The sequence below is a fragment of the Gadus macrocephalus genome, chromosome 7 (genome assembly GCF_031168955.1).
Source record: "Gadus macrocephalus chromosome 7, ASM3116895v1".
Taxonomy (NCBI): Eukaryota; Metazoa; Chordata; class Actinopteri; order Gadiformes; family Gadidae; genus Gadus; species Gadus macrocephalus.
Window position 1 is genome coordinate 16,545,164 of NC_082388.1, and position 17,262 is coordinate 16,562,425.

The following is a 17,262-nucleotide window of genomic DNA, read 5'->3' on the forward strand; positions in this document are numbered from 1 at the left end:
TACCAGCTGAAACACCTTCACATGGGCAAATATAAGATATTTCAGTCGTTTCCCTCCTGCCAGAAAATGATCTCAAGCCGAATCTTGGTACTGAAATGTTTTATATGCCTTAAAATGAGTTGAGAACATTCATGAATATCTAATTAAATAGATTATATCCCATCCAGTGTCTATTACCATCTGAAACACCTTCACATGGGAAAGTATAAGACATTTCAGTCGTTTCCTTCCTGCCAGAAAATTATCTGAAACCGAACCTTGGTACTGAAATGTTTTATATGCCTTAAAATGAGTTGAGAACATTCATGAATATCAAATTACATAGATTATATCCCATCCAGTGTCTATTACCATCTGAAACACCTTCACATGGGCAAATATAAGACATTTCAGTCGTTTCCCTCCTGCCAGAAAATTATCTCAAGCCGAATCTTGGTACTGAAATGTTTTATATGCCTTAAAATGAGTTGAGAACATTCATGAATATCAAATTACATCGATTTTATCCCATCCAGTGTCTATTACCATCTGAAACACCTTCACATGGGCAAATATAAGACATTTCAGTCGTTTCCATCCTGCCAGAAAATGATCTGAAACCGAACCTTGGTACTGAAATGTTTTATATGCCTTAAAATGTGTTCATAACATTCATGAGTATCACATTACATAGATTATATCCCATCCAGTGTCTATTACCAGCTGAAACACCTTCATATGGGTTGGACCGGGATAATGCTACATTTCCTGACGCCCTCTCTATGCACTGGAGGGAACGCAGATTTATTTGCGTGATCTTTTAGGAATCCCCACAAATAGGACGCTCCCTCTGACATTTAATGTGATTCTCATTTTAAGTTATAGAGTATAATCGTGTTATCTACCCATCAGACCGCATCAACTCTATTCAGGAGCACCCTCCCATTCGGCCGCCAACCCAGAACCCTCAGATGCAGTAGGGCCCTTTTTAGCAGTAGCTTTGTGCCTTTTGCAATCCTTGCATTCAATTAACACTGTCCGTAGTCAAGCAATCAGTCCGTAACCCTCCTTTTAATGTGTCCATGTATTCAGGTCACGTGCGTTGTATTCCACTACTAATGACGACTTGTGGACCGCGTCTATGTACATGCGCGCTAATATTGTGAAAATGAGAACAATTCAATCAGCACTATTAATGTTATTCTGTCGAATAACACTCCTTAGAGTCCGTCGACCATTTTATAACTGTCAAACGGCAGTGCTCTCTGGTGGCCAGACTTCAGATTGGATGGGAGCAAAAATAATGTAGCAGACCTTAAATTTTTCTTTTTCAAGTTTATTGTTAATTTCCATGCTGTGTTTCAGTAAGAATACAGATGGTGCTTGTGGCTCCCGTCAGTAGTACAAATCAAGATTCACGTTACACTAACTGAGAGAAAACAGAAGTGAGAAACACAGGTCAAGCAAATATACGAGGAAGAGACGGTTCAAAACAGAAGGAAAAACGTGAAATAGCAAGAGTCATGGGAGTGGGATTTTCTGCAGGTCTCTTTCCCCCCCCCCCACCCCCCCTCCACCAAAGTGCCAATACAGAAATGCATTACACTAGTCAGAATAGTTCAAACTGGTTTGTTTGATATATATATCGTTGTTGTTTTTTTTACTTCCATCTAAACAAGTCATTAGTGAGCAAGCTGCCATAAGCAATAAGCGCAACAGCCTTGTAGTGAAATGCTTGACCCAGAGGTGAAACTCAGCAGCCACATAAGAGCAAAAGGGTAAAACAGTGTGGAGTAGGATACAGGATGGAGCAGGGGTGGAGGGTAGGGGAATACCACTAGTGTTATGAAGAATAAGAATCATTTCTATGCCAAGAATGAAAAAAAAAAAAAAAAAAAAGTTAGAATGGACAACCGAAGAATAAGCAGGGCCTTGGTTTACTTTACTGAAAGCTAAACGTACAGTGGATCCCTTTTTCTTTAATCAAACCACTCGTCACCTCTTTTTCCCCACATTCACCCCTTACATTTTCCAGAATAAAGACAAATGGTCTCGCCTTCTCACACATACACGTATATTTTTTTTTTCTTAGCATTATCTTTTCTTCCTCTTGTTGCGTACACACATGCATGATACAGGTGGACATAATTGGCAAGACATATTCAGCAATGTGAAAGCAACGAAGGGGTGTGTGTGTGTGTGTGTGTGTGTGTGTGTGTGTGTGTGTGTGTGTGTGTGTGTGTGTGTGTGTGTGTGTGTGTGTGTGTGTGTGTGTGTGTGTGTGTGTGTGTGTGTGTGTGTGTGTGTGTGTGTGTGTGTGTAAAGGGGACATTACAGGAACCCGGCAGGATTAAGCTGGAAACGACTCAAAGGGTAGAATTAAACAAACAAACTTGGGAGAGGACAAATATACCGTAACATTGATCTTATGATTTCCTTCCGTATGTATTTAACTGGCAGGTATACCAGTGCAATGTTAAAAAAAAAAGAAAGAAAAAAAGAAAAAGATACAAATAAAATGGAGAAGCCCTGAGAGGGGTAGTAGCCTAACGGTTGTTGGTGGCATTAAATGAGCTCTAAATAATTAGAATAATAAAAAACTTTTGGCATTTGGGCACCAACACAGCTAGAGTGAGCGAGTCCCGGTGGCATGCAAGACACCTGGCTCGGCCCTCTAAAGTCTGGCCCCCCGGGTGGATGGTGAGGGAGTGGAGGGGAGGAGGGGAACAATGTGGTGTAACACGGAAGGTGGCAGACATCTTGGAGGGACGGGAATGGAGGAGAAAGAAATCGATGAAAAAATTTAAAACAAAAAAGATTGGAAGGAATAAGGAGTAATTTTTTGTTTTGTCGTTGCATGTCGTCTCACTGGGCCGCCTCCTCCTCTGCATCCTGCACTGTCTCCTTGTTCTGTTCTTCGCCTGCAGGGAGAAATGGAGAAAAACAAGGTTCTCATTAGGGTCTGGGAAGACTTGCTTGTAGAGATAAGGAGAATGAGAGAAGGACACATCGCCCACAGATTGGACCTCAGAGGAGAACCCTGTACAAAGAGAGGCCCCAGGAGGGGGTCACGTCCCGGCTGAGGTGGGTACCGGGTGGAAACAACAAAGAGTGGAAGTAGCAGTGATGTATTGCATGTGGTTGGCTGCAGTCAGGAGACTTGGATTGTGAAGGGAGTGGGGCATATTATTCTAAATAAGTGGTTCGTCATCGCAATTCGTAGACCAGAAACCGTTGTTGGCAAACCAGTCAGATGCACTACGAACGTACAGGCGTTCATACCGTTCATGTTAAATGTCTCCATTAGCTGTGTGCGCTTGCAGTGCACAGCCATTTGAACCTACAGGAGCAGTTGCTTGGGTAACATTTCTACTGGAATGGCTCAGCCATCTTTGGATTAAACTAAACAAAAATGAGCCAGTAAACAGGCAGCTTTGACAAAACCAAAAAGGGTTTACAGTCCTATGAGGGGAACCACCACTGCAATCCACAAAGAAACCAGAAAAACCACAACGGTGTCAAAATGGCACCTGAAAAGCTGATGCTGGCACAGATTTCATTATGGATTTGGAGTGCAACACAACCTCAAAAAGGGTATTTTAGGTGCAACTTATGACTCTTCTGTGGATTTTATACCCTTTTCAATCTTTTAAATAGCAAGTGCAATGTCATCACATATGTCACACTTGAAGGTGTTAAAAATATAAAAATGCCTAAACAATATATGGTACTCATATAATAAGAACTGCTCCGACGTCATGCCATGTCTATTCTGCTAGGCCATTAAGTGAAATGAATCTGAGAATCAATAGATACTTATTCAATGTAGGACACAAAGTCCAAAGGTAAGTAAGTAAAGCCATGTTTTGGCACCAACTGTTATTTGGACATGGGCGTTGTGCTAATTAGCAGACAGTTGGCTCATCAAAATGGGGATGCCTTTTTCAACCCAACCTCTTGCAACACTGGCCAAGCTTCAAACAGTTCTGCCATCTTCAATGGCAATGATGAGTACAGTCAGCATCACAAACAACCCAAACTGCCCAAACTGCCAATTCTTTTTTTATTTCAGATTAGTTTGCATTGACCAGGAGCAGATGGTATACCCGTTATGCATCCCTCCAGCACGCTCTGTTGGCACTATATGCTCCTCTTGGGTAAATATACGGTTGGTTGCATTTACATCAAAATGTGATGAGAAATGTGAATAGATAATTCAAAGTTGGCGAGGATAAATTGTTACAACACATGTCACAGGGATAATACAGCCAACAACTGTTTGACTGATGATTGCTTTTGAATTTAAAACGTCTTGTTGATGTACAACACTGTCCTGTCTTTCTGATATGTGTAATAATGTACCATGTCGTTATTTTGCAAACTGTCGCTGATGATTGAGAGCTGGTGACTTGGCTAGGAGTAACTTCAGCTTAGCCAGTGGTGCATTGTAGAACACTGAACGGCAGTTTTGCGGTGCTGGATTTCGATCCAGTATCCCTCGCCTTGGGGGATAAGCTCAGTCCCAAATCAAAATAAACTACATTTCACAATAATTTGGTGAGCATTTCACCATTGCTGAGCCTCACAAGTTTATGCTCAAATAAATAAGGAATATGAATCACTGCCCGACTGTCCAGGGCAGCATGACAAAACCCGGGTGCATCGGTCACATCTGGGGCCGTGTTAACAGTGACTACCAGACTGTTCCCTCTTCAAATAAGTCCATCCCGCAGCAGTTGTACGTATATCGTTGTCACGCCCCAAGCCCGCAATGCCAAAGTGCATTCTGGACTCACAAGGATGCTGTGGAAGGCATGGATTCTGAGAGAACCCCTAATAGGTCACATATGTGGATGAAAATTACAATATACGGATGATGCCAGTGATTTGAGGACATGCTCTATTAACAGTATTGTGCCTACTGCAGCAATGTCTCCTTTCAGAGTAGTAGCGTCTTAATAAGCGCCGAGATGGGTCTATGAGCCCAGATGTAACGGCTGACTCAATCAAGACGTGTAGAGTCAATACGAATGACACAAGCCCATTACCGAGGAAAGCTGAATGAGGAATTTACAGAGGAAAGGGGAAGGGCTTTCCCCTCTGTAGATTCTTTCCAAAGAATCTACATAGAGGAACATGGGAGAACGAGAGATACATTTAGGAAGGAACGGAGGACAGCGGGAAAAATGCTCCCATCGTACGGAGTCAACAGGCTGCAGTGCAGAGCTTTCGAAGAAAGGCATCAATATAGGCAGGCTGTCTATGTCAACCCCACTGCTCAAGGCCAGATACCAGTTGTGACAGTCAAAACTAGTATTGTTCATCTTAAAATTCAGCCCAGGCAATTGGATCTCTTCAATATAGTATCTCATTCTGCGTGAAAATGGCTAACTGATCTAAAACTGAAAAATGAATGGCTCCCTGAATAGGCAAAATTCTTGTAATGGCACACAGAGAGCAAGTGAGATTCAGGGGATAAAACAATGGTTTTTATTAGTGCCCGGGGGTTGAAGGGTGCAGGTGATGCGTGCTTACCGTCTGCCTGCATGTCTGAGGTCCATAGTGTCAGGTTGTCGCGCAGCAGCTGCATGATGAGCGTGGAGTCCTTGTAGCTCTCCTCACTCAGTGTGTCCAGCTCCGCAATGGCGTCGTCAAACGCTGTCTTTGCCAGCCTGACAGGACAGACAGTTGGAATGTGTTCATTTCATTTATTTTTTAAAAAGGGCACTGTTCAGTGGGCACGGTTCATTGGGCACCGTTTTTCTACATTAACTGCGGGGGTGAAAGAGCTAAATTTTACTTTCACAGTGTTTGAGTTTGTCAAGCGAACCAACCAATGTATACATATGTCACACTGTTAAGTGGTTCACTAGTCTTTTTTGACAGAAAAATACATTTATAACAATTCAGGGATTCGGTCACTGAGTAATTTGAAAAAAGCATTCCGAATTTTTATAGAATCGCAATAAATATGACATCGACACTGAAGAACTGTGGGAATATTATAGTGTGAGGTCACTGCCGATTACCGTCCCTCGGGTGCACACAAAACCCCTACAATACAACCATTGCCCATAATCAACAAAATAACATGAAATGGGTGCAAAGAAAGAGGAAAGCCCCGTACTTGCAGGCGCGGTCAGGCGAGTTAAGGATCTCGTAGTAGAAAACTGAGAAGTTGAGCGCCAGACCGAGGCGGATCGGGTGTGTGGGTGGCAGGCCTTCTGCAGCGATGTCATTGGCAGCCTTGTAGGCCGCCAAGCTGTTCTCGGCCGCCTCCTTCCGGTCGTTGCCCGTGGCGAACTCAGCCAGGTACCTGTGGTAGTCCCCCTTCCTAAAAGGTCAAGAGGCGAACGTTTTTGTTTGTTTGATACCCTGTTAAGATTCCGGAAGCAGATCACCATCTTAATAATAGCCAAACATCTGCGCATTTGTTTTGTAGTGAGTTGATTTGATGCTGTAGTGACATCGACACTATATGCTGCACTGCCTTATCCGCAAGCCAGACAATCTTAAATCCATATCAGATTCTTAACAGAGCGTCTGCCTGAGTGTGCGTTTGGTTAATACGTACATTTTATAGTAAAAGACTTTGGACTCTCCCGTGTTGGCTGATGGAATGAGGTGCTTGTCCAGGACATCCAGGATGTCCTTGCAGATAGTCTTCAGCTCCGTCTCCACCTGGGGATGGAACACCACACATGAACAAGAAGAAACATTTAGATGCAGGCGTACTACACATCCAACCGTTAAGCTAAAAAGGTTGTGATAAGAGTAACCATTTAGAAGTTCCAAAAACATTGAAATAAATGACAAATAGAAATGTTTCTCATAAAAGGTTTTGAGGACGACAATAAAGGTTGAGAAAGGAGGTTTCAATGAATATTCCGGATTCTTTGTGCAAGAAATGAACACGATATAATGGAATGTTCTGTGCTCATTCGTTCAGTCAGTGTCAAGAAATTTGATACGAGAGGGATGATGGTACATTTTCCTGAGTCATGACAATACTGCAAACACGGAGCAAGCAGAAGCATCGTTCATCGAGCCAGGGTTTTCCCACTTCCTCCCAATTATAAGCAATTACCCCTTAAACAAATTAAAAAGAAAAATCAAGCAATCGCTGACCATACTAATGAAAACCCCAAAGTACTGATAAATGGAATAAGATCCTCAGGTCCCTCCCAAGCCTCACTGCCACCACTTAAAGCATATAGTGAGCATTGATCTCCTTCTCTTACCAATTGCCTGTATTCCTGGATCATCTTGATGATGCCCTCGCCCTCCTTGCTCTCCTCCTTCTGTTCCAGGCTGCTGATGATCCTCCAGGAGGCTCGACGGGCACCGATCACGTTCTTGTAGGCCACCGACAGCAGGTTCCTCTCCTCCACCGTCAGCTCCACGTCCATGCCAGCCACGTTCTTCATGGACTTCACCATTTCTGGAAGGGCGGAAGGAGGGCACACACACACACACACACACACACACACACACAGTTAGCTTATTATACACAGGAAGCTGTCCTAAAAAGGATGTTACCTTGCCATACCTATACGAGTACATCGTGTAAAAGAAAGCTTGGCTTAACTGACATTTAATCAAATTGTTCATTGCTATAGAATAGATCATATACCTCATCGCTCTGACTCCATTGAAATCTATTTCATTTGGTGCTAAATAATCACTGCAGAATGTTCTGCGACCACAGCATTAGTGCTTTGGACTCCTTATGGAGTATGCGCACTATAGATTGGCCTAATGGTTGAAACTTGGCATCCTTCGCGGTTTGCCTTCGCCTGAAACCATTCATTACACTATAGACTGGCCCAATAGAGTGAGACAAATCAAGGCTTTTCTTAAGGGGTATTGCTTCATAAAAAAAAAACATTCAGGTAAGCACATCGGAAAGATTCTGACATTATGCATTTTATACTGGCTTCATAAATCAATGTCAGCACCATGTATACACTCCATTTTTACAATTATGACTATTGGAAAGGGAAATCTGACTTTTCTGCAGATCCTGTTATTGAGGGCTGTTTGGGCATGCAGTAAGTTAGAAACACACCCAAAAAGCATGGGAAGTCAATGGCTTTGCAAACACAAACCATTTTTAGTTTGTCTGGATCTAGATGTGTGGCTCTTAAAAGGGTGAGTCAAAAGGTGTGGACACTACATACGCACACAACAGCCTTGCCAGCTATTGTCATCGCAAAACTCCTCCCATTGTTGAGGGCGAACAGGATAGATGTTATGTGAAGGTGTAGCAACAGTCTAAAATGGTTGCTTGTAACATACGTTATACAATTATTCTACATTTATACAGTAGCATTCCATCAGGGATGTATGATACAAACATGAACACTCATTTTTAACGTTGTGTCTTGAGGATCTATGGAGGGTAAACTGCATTTGTGCGCCGATGCCGGAGCAGCCCTACTGACATAAAATACAAATGTCCTTTGGCTGCCTATATGGTACAACATCTAGATAGACAGGTGTGAGGGACCACCAGCGGTCATACACCAACACACGTCAGGGATCTTACTCATCAGCACCAGTGCAGTCCTATCTATGGGGTGCAGGAAAGTTCTCCCCGGGTTGTGGAACAACTTTAATCCAAATATCCCCGAAAAGGGGATCAATTTCGGCGTCGGAATCTAGCTGAACTGTTAAAGATCGCACAGTAGATCACACTATCAAACCGTACACACCCGCTACGCCATTAACGCCCCACCTTGCGTTAAACTGTGGTGTGCCGTAGGGCGAATAGCATGGCGATGTGGTGGTGGCTGCTGCTGGCAGCGTGAGCAACGACCCACTAGCCTGACAGGAAGCCGTGCAGCTAGATGCTAACATCATGTACGGCTATGTTTTGTACTTTAGCCTGTAGCTAATGTCGGCAGCGGCACACGGTTCACCACCACTATATTCAATGCTTGATAAAAATCCACTGGCTGCTTTTCCGCCATTTTGTTTCTTGGCTGATCTCTGACAAAAGCGGATCCATCGCCAGCCACCACCTTACCTGCTGCTGCTCCTCGCAGCCCCCTGCTGAAGAGAGCGAAGGGGATACAGGCGGCGGAGGGGCTGACCGTGATATATTGGAGATCTTACCGTCGTATCTTTCTGCTTGCTCGGCCAATTTAGCCTGATATACTGCGTTTTCCCGGTCTGCCATGGCCGTCGGTGTTTAGTTATCGATAATGTCCTGAAACAGACGGTTTATCGTTGGTCGTAGGTCCCAATTGGTGATTCCTGGTGGAGCGATAGCAGCTTCCCCACTGTAACCAAATAGCCACCGGTAGCACTTGTGTAAAGATGGCGTCAGATCTCCATCCGGGAAACACAACTTTACTTCTATCCCCTCCCCCATCCTTTGATTTTAAATGTGTAAATCCTGATTATGAGGCATGCTGTAAGCTAAAAATACATTTCGAGATGGTGCAGATCATAGTGTCGGTGGTATCTAGTACATTTTATTGACGCTATCGATCACTGCATTACAGTATCAGTGTGATAAGATTGGCTTATGGTGGAATATGTACATATACTGACGTCATCATGCAATATCTATGGTGCGCAAATTGTTTTTTCTCATCCACGATTGGAATATATTATGAAAAGGACAATTGAGACGTTATACTGACAAATTGGTAGTATTTTATTGACTAGGTATTTTAATACATTACATGCTACAGAAAAATAAAATGCAAAAGTTGTAGGTAAAACTAGGGACGAATGCCACTAAAGGAAAAAAAGTTATGGAAATGACAAAAGAAAAACATGGAACAGAACACATTTGGCATGGCACTTTTTTTCCTGGGACAAAACAGAATTAAGGTGCATATTGTTACTGAATGGCATTACCTTGAAAATACACTTCTTTAGAATAATTTCAAAAGCAAATCATTGGTCAATCATCAACTCACTTCTAGTATATAACACACACTTCCAAATAGGTCAAAATAGTGTCTGTGGTTTGAAATGGGGCACTGGTCCTCTCTAAGAGGTAATAAGTGGAGGGAGTTTGGTGCCAGTTAGTTCTCGTGACAACATTTTCAGAAAAATAATGAATTTAATTGAAGAATAATTGAAATACTAACGGGTAACACAATACAAAAATGCGTATAACTATGAACATAAACTAATGCGATGCTCATGTTTTTCTATTTGGGAGAAAGACTTGTTTACACTCCTCCACCTATCAAGGGGATTTCAAGCAATGCAAAACCATTGGTAGTTTCTATCACATTTAAGTTGTGGGTTTTTCACAAATTTGTGCAAGCATTGTCATTGCATGATTAATAAAGCAAAATCTAAAAAAAATGGGCAAAAGGTCACATGTTGATGTGCTTTTGAATATGCTAATTCAATGTTAGTGATTTCTCTCAATGTTGCAAAAACATTCATTCTTTTTAAAAGGATAATACTCATGTGTATATAGCAATGTAATGGGTATCCATGAATGGCCATGTAAGGTGACATTTGATTTTCTTTTTAGGATATGTTCAATATTTCTCAAATCTATGGCACCAAATCAAGTGATCTGCTTTTCTGTATGCAGACAATGATGAAGAACATTGGGGCATAGCATTCACCATGGGTAATTTAATCAGCGTCGTAATAGTAAAGTATGTCGGGCTTTCCTTTTATCAAATGGTTAGAATTAGATATGTCAGCCCTGAGCATCACTTACAATGCGGTATTTCTTCCTAGAGTGTACATATTGTTCTTACATTTCACTATCAATGTTAAGAGACCAAGCCCACTACCAAAAACTGTACGTCCAATATATATATATATTTTTTATATCTTGTCTACGGACTGCTCCGGTTGTGACATTAAGATGGTAGCCAACAGCTAAATTAAATTATTATCATGGGGCAGTATGATGCACTTTGAATATTTTTCATAAATCATGTGATTCAAGATGAAATGCCATATAGATGAGAAAACATGGGTGCTGAAAAAAATCCAGAATGGCTCAATTGAGTAAATGGTGAAGACATTGACTAAAACCTTTCTATCCCAGCAATACTACAATCCCGCTGAACATCTTTCGAAAAGTTACAAGAAATAAGCAAAGTAAACGGTAGGACTGCGAGACAGTTGACGTCTGACTCAGGTCTTTGGACCCAGCTCTATTGATCTATGGTGAAATTAGATGAAGATGGGATATAAAAGTGTCAAATATTGTAAACTCAGAAAACTGTGCATGGGGCACTATCTCCTCTGAAGTTGCAAACAAGAATGCAAAACTGTCATAAAAACCTGCATGATTCACGGCATACGAGTATATGGGGGCATATTAGCGTAAAATAATATTTCTCCAAAAAAAAAAAAAAAGAAAGCATTGTAAAAAATAAAATAAAAATACTGATGGACTGAGTATCAACGTCCAGGCGTGTTAATATCATATTCAGAAGTCATCTTCTCTTACAAAACCAAACATGAGGTAGAGAGGACTCAAATAATTACACGAACAACAACAAAGTTCTGGCAATCCTCCCCAGTGATCGACATACAAACAGCCAGCATACCTCCCACGGGCAACTAGCTAAATTTCTCAATATTTCAATCTCCAACTATGGGACCAATATCCGAATAGAGGAATATGGCACCGCGGCACAGCTGTCGGTATTTATAGGTCTTCTTCAATAGCAGGGCCAGAGAATGAGAACACAACAGGAAAGAGTAGTGGCTTGGCAGAGATAATGTCGTACATTCCAATTAACCTTTAAAAAAACAAAAACATTTATTAAGTAAAAAAAATTGTGTTTTACAGAAGTATAACGCCGCATTTTGATTGCAACAAAGTATTCTAGAATCAGGTATCCAATTTCACTTTTCCGCAACGCTGTTCCATTCCAATATAATAGCAAAAGCAAGCCTTTATAATTAGGGCTGGGTAGAAAAAAAATCGATTTAATCAATTTTGGATCGATTTCATTTACATTTTTCAATATCGATTCATAGGCATGAGATCGATTTATTTTATTTTTTTATAGTTTTAGTTTTGTTACCATTAATATTATTTTTTGCCCTTTAATAAACAATGCCTTAATGCAATTTGCAGTGATGGAATGTTGTAGTTCAAGTACACTTTCACTTGCAATTCCTTTCTAATTTCAAAATTGCACTTTTGAGACTTGAGACAGTTTTGTTTACAGCTCAAGTTTAAACTGTCCAATTTACAAGTTTGCACTTAAAACCTGTTGTTTAAGATGAAGAGAAAAAATAAAGTATATTTCTAATTTGTAGCACAGTTCATTATGTAAGAGCAGATTGAATCAAATCGTGAATAATCGATTCAGAACTTTTTTAATCGAAATCGAATCGATTTAGGAAATTGGCCACGATACCCAGCCCTATTTATAATATTAAAGATGGATATAAAGTAGGTGCATACAGTGGTCACTTTCAGCGGTCAGTTCCTTGGTAGTGTGTAGGGTGTGCTAAAATGTTATTGAGCTCCTACAAGTATCTTACTAACAACATTACAACATATTCACATACATTGCACACACACATGTTCACGCACACACACACACACACACATGTCCAGGCATCGTCCAAACTTGCTTATAAGCAGCATCGATGAATCACATCACATTGCCCCTACAAGGGCAATTAAAAAATGACTTGCTCATTTTAAAGATTCATTCCCTAGTTTCTTACACTTGTCAACTGCTGCATAGCTATTTTCATTGACCATCTGAGTTGCCATCCAATAGTGTTTGGGAATAAAAATATAATGGACAGTCTGTAATAACTGGGAAAACAATTAAATATGGAAGAAATAACAGTTTACAGTATTGAGCATAAAATCTTTTTGATTACACATGTATATGGTCAGTTGTTATCATCACATTTCCCATTTTGTCTGAAAAATGGTACTTGGTTGTTTGTAGTGTGTGGGTGTGTGTGTGTGTTTGTGTACATCCCAGTGAAGTCTTTACCGTGCAGAGGCTGAAGCCGCAGGCACAACATAATTCAGCTCCACGAGAGGGCGCCTCTTGGGTTAAAGTATCTTGCACATGTAGCACAGCTTCTCACAAAGACCTATACAGTCTAGCAACGTGCAAACAATGAGTTAGGATTCTGTGTGGAATCTAGTGTTTTGTACTGGTTGCGTCAATCTTCCATCCGTGTATGTTTTCATTCAAATAAACAATGATGTGAGACAACGCTGCACTCATTTGGCTTTCTAGGCAGTAAGAGTCCAGCCCACTGAGAAGACACGAACACAGTCTGTATTCGGTGAGCTCTTCAGAGCGCGTGCGCGTATGTGGTTGTGTTTGGTAGTGGTGAGAGGGAACGGGTCTTATTGGTGGGTGTGCGATGACAGAAAGTGAGCGAGAGAGAGAGTGAGAGTGAGAGTGAGAGAGACGTGTGCCGGGTTCTCCTCTCTCAGCTCTCGTCTTCCGGTTGCTGCGGTACCAACAAGCGCACGTGTGTGAAGGGGAAGTGGCCACGCTTGCCCTTGCACTCGCCCTCCCACTGGCCGTTCACGTTAATCTTGGTCACCTCAACTCTGTCGCCCACCTGTGGAGGAAAAAAATAGCTCATTAAAGACCCCCACACAGAGGACATCATAGCTAAACACATACATACAGGAGGCCATGTCTACCTAATAGCGCTGTAGACTAGTAGTAGTAATGCCTGGTTAGACTATACCATGAAAATGCGCCTCAATATGGGACTGCTGGCGACCTGAAACTCCATTAACGCCACAGAGAGGGGCTGGTATTGATTGGTAATAGATTGACCCGACTCTCACTATGGAAATAGCAGCGCCACAACTGGTACAGTAACATGGTGCTAGTGCATCAACTTGTATATCCGGATAGTCTGCCGTTTGTGCCTGTTTAGACTACATAGTCTATTGGAGTTTAAATTAGTACCGATACAACTATGTTCATTGCTCGGGTTGACAGTTGATACAATTATTGACGACTAGCTTTGGTAAAAAATAACTGTTTTGGGAGGCCGGGAGGGTATGGATTCACCTTCTTGTGTACACTCAAGGGGCATTGAACTACAGATTGAGGCAGTTTAGAGCAACAGAGAGAAGGGGTAAATTAGCATCTTGTCCCTTTTTAGATGTGGGATAGCGGTTGCTCTGTGCTCAATAGTAATGAATGTAGAATGTCAAGCTCACATCCAACCCCCGAGAGCCACTGTGCACACCAACACAGAGCATTGTAAAAGGGCCCTCTGTGCCCGCCCTTTACTAGGGACTCCCAAGTGGTCTGTGTTGAGCCCCACACCAGTTTCTCAACTATACGCGTGTCTGTATTGGCATGCATGAGTTAAAAGTAAAAACAGGGTACCTGGCCCTGAGCCTAGTAAAGATATGGGGCACCCAACACTAGCCACAGAGAGGGGAATGGGGGGTTAAAACCTACCTCCAAAGCGAGCGCTGTCTTGTCATACGCGTTCGGCACCCTCTTCTGGATGGCCCGGGCGAAGACGGGCCCGTTCTGCAGGTTGGGCAGCTGGGCGTTGCTGACCACTGGCTGTGCGTACTGGCCGGGCGCCTCCAACGGCGGCCCTGGTGCGTCCGGGGCCCCGGCGCCGGCCCCCCCGCCGCAGGCCCCGCCGGCCTGAGGCCCTCCGGCCGCGCCGGGCGAGGCCGGGCGGAACTTCTCCACATAGGGCACGGGGATCATGCCGCTGCGGCCCTCCTGGTTGGAGGCGTTCCACCACTGGTCCTCGGGCTTCTCCAGCACGCGCAGCACGTCGCCCTTGCGGAACGGGAGGTCCTCGTCGTCGTTGCCGGGGAAGTCGAAGAGCGCCCGGACGAACTCCACCTCGTCCGGCTGTAAGGGCCCAGGGGCACTGGAGGTGCTGATGAAGCTGGCGTGCTTGGACCTACTCACGGGCTCTATGAGCGTGGTGGTGTCCAGGTAGTGGATCTTGTAGAACTCCAGCAGGGCTGGCAGCGCCTCAAACTCCTGGTCCCCGATGCGAAACCGAGGGGGTATGAGACCTGACGAGCAAGAGCGAAAGAGAGAGAAGAGTTCTGATTGTGGACATTTTCAGATTTATTCTGAAAAACAAACAATAATACTAGCACAACTGTACCACTTGGATTTGTATATGGTTTTAAGTATCGTCACACATTTTTTATTCATACAAACCAAACCAAGACCTCTTACAGTACTGCCAACCTCTACTTCTGCTAAATAAACATGTTTCTCCCAGACAGGCTCTTGCATTAAGCCTGCATATGTTCTAGTGGTGTCAATTTATATTCAAAATGAATACAATCATTCAAGCTTGAGCTGAGCATACTAGTCAATCGATCCGTGTCCGTTATAGTTGCATGCTATTGCATTTATACACTGAAAAGGAGACTGAATTCATTAAATTCAGATTTACTGTAAATTAAAGTCTGGGAGCCTAATATGTTCTTTATTACCCAACCACGTTCCATGCCCACTGCCTTGTTTCCCCTCCAGTTATACAATTTTGTATGCATATTATATTACGGTTTGAGTACAATATTGTGTCCAATATATGCCTGAGTATTAAAACATTTGCAGCATCAATAGCCTAGGGTGGCTTTTCAATTGCATGAATTTACAGTTTCCATTTTATTCTAAAACGTTATAAACCTGAGCATTGGTTTGAGATTCCCAAAACCAAGCCTGGTTTTAATTGTACACAGATGTAATATACACAAAAGGTCCTGCTCCTCCAAGCACTCGATCTTATGAAAATTGACCTTCTTTATCCTGTAAAAAATGCCATTGGTGCGAATCTAGATTGCACAAAGATACATCGATTAGACTACAGTTTGTAGTATATGCGGTTCCATTAACATCTACCAGTCCAACCCTGAAATTGCCCATCATTATCATTATCATGATAGTCATAATACATGTGGCCTTATAATCTGACCTCAAAGTTAGACTTTAGAGCAAGGATTATATCTAGATTCATACTAACCTTAAGAGAGGATATGGCTGTGTGAGAACGAGTGAGTAATACTCAACACCTCTGACACTACTTCAACTTTTATTTTGTTAAATTTATTTGTACTAAATTAACACTGTAACTATGAGCCAGCTACGTGTGCTATATGGAAGTGTAACACATACTATTAGGAGCAGTTATGAACGTAACCTCTTGGCTGTGATTGTCCAAATAAATCTGAATAAAGACAGTGATCCACCTACTGAAACAACCAATAACCAATGTAGGCAGACTGACTGACACAGGAAGCTACTAGTAGCAGCAAATCAGTGTGATCGTCTAAGTGCAATAGGCCACAATCACACACATTCCGCAAACACCATTGTTACTAGTCATATTCCAGTTGTGACAATCTACCCCACTCCCATTCAGCACACAAAACCCAACCCACCTTTCCGACTTCAGTCTACAAGGCCTAGACTCAAAGAATCAACTTACCTGCGAGACGCTTAAGTTACATCTCGCACATCTGTAACACTAAGGTCGATCTGTGAACATCCCATGTACTTACGTAAAACTGAACATGGTGAAATTATTTCTAACTATACGTGAAAGACACCGTAGCTAACGTTATATGAAATGGTTAACTAACGTGATAGCATCATATTGATACGTGCAGCCAGCTAATCTAAGTAAGTAGCAAATAATTCTCCACGTTACCTGGTCCCGATTGCCGGTTGTTACTGATGCTATTGATGATATAATGAGACACTTTGGAGTTCTCCGAGACAGACAGCACGTAGTCGCCGGGGCTGGTGATCGAGTCCCTGACCAGGAACACGCCATGTCTCTGTCCCTGCAGAAGGGAAACCGCTTCTTGACGACTTAACCTCCCCCAGTACCAGCTAGCACGGTCTTCAGCGTCAAAATTACCGGCCATGGCTAATAATCTAATCCTAGGCTCGAGGCCTTCCCGTTCACCTCCACTATTGGCAACTCATACAAAAACTTTGGTTTACCGTGCGACACGCTCGTGGAAAAAGCCCAGCATCGGTAGCGCTACACTCGCAAAAAAAAACCCGCTGTAGATAAGACACTATGGCCAACTTCTACAACAAATGTCGAGGCGCCGTAAATTCAAATATATGCTACGGCACGACAGAAAACGCCCACTTGTTTGACTTTGAGGAAAATTGTAAGAATTTAAAAGTAACTTGCAAAGCAAACTCGGGCTGAAATGGCGGATCTGGTGGGAAAGTTGACCTCAACTACCGGATGTGATGCCTGGTCTTTGGGAAGAGCGCATCATTGGTGGCGACTACGGCCGTCGCTGGAGATACCAATAGAAAATCAAATAAA

General features: G+C 42.6%; 2 protein-coding genes and 1 long non-coding RNA gene across 3 annotated transcripts in view; 1 reads left to right on the plus strand and 2 right to left on the minus strand.

Moving 5' to 3' along the window:
* LOC132461703 (uncharacterized) overlaps positions 1–17,262 on the plus strand; it is a 74,412-nt gene that overhangs the window by 40,290 nt on the left and 16,860 nt on the right. The window lies entirely within an intron of this gene.
* LOC132461700 (14-3-3 protein epsilon-like) lies at positions 1,295–9,308 on the minus strand. The gene is made up of 6 exons (XM_060056991.1): positions 9,097–9,308; positions 7,221–7,420; positions 6,554–6,660; positions 6,107–6,313; positions 5,515–5,651; positions 1,295–2,900 (listed from the first exon to the last, which is right to left on the minus strand). Exons 1-6 carry the CDS (start codon positions 9,158–9,160, stop codon positions 2,845–2,847), a joined length of 771 nt encoding a protein of 256 aa, XP_059912974.1. The 5' UTR covers positions 9,161–9,308; the 3' UTR covers positions 1,295–2,844.
* LOC132461698 (adapter molecule crk-like) lies at positions 9,620–17,198 on the minus strand. Its single transcript, XM_060056990.1, has 3 exons — positions 16,624–17,198; positions 14,391–14,974; positions 9,620–13,527 (listed from the first exon to the last, which is right to left on the minus strand). The coding sequence occupies exons 1-3, from the start codon at positions 16,841–16,843 to the stop codon at positions 13,393–13,395; spliced, it is 939 nt and encodes a 312-aa protein (XP_059912973.1). The 5' UTR covers positions 16,844–17,198; the 3' UTR covers positions 9,620–13,392.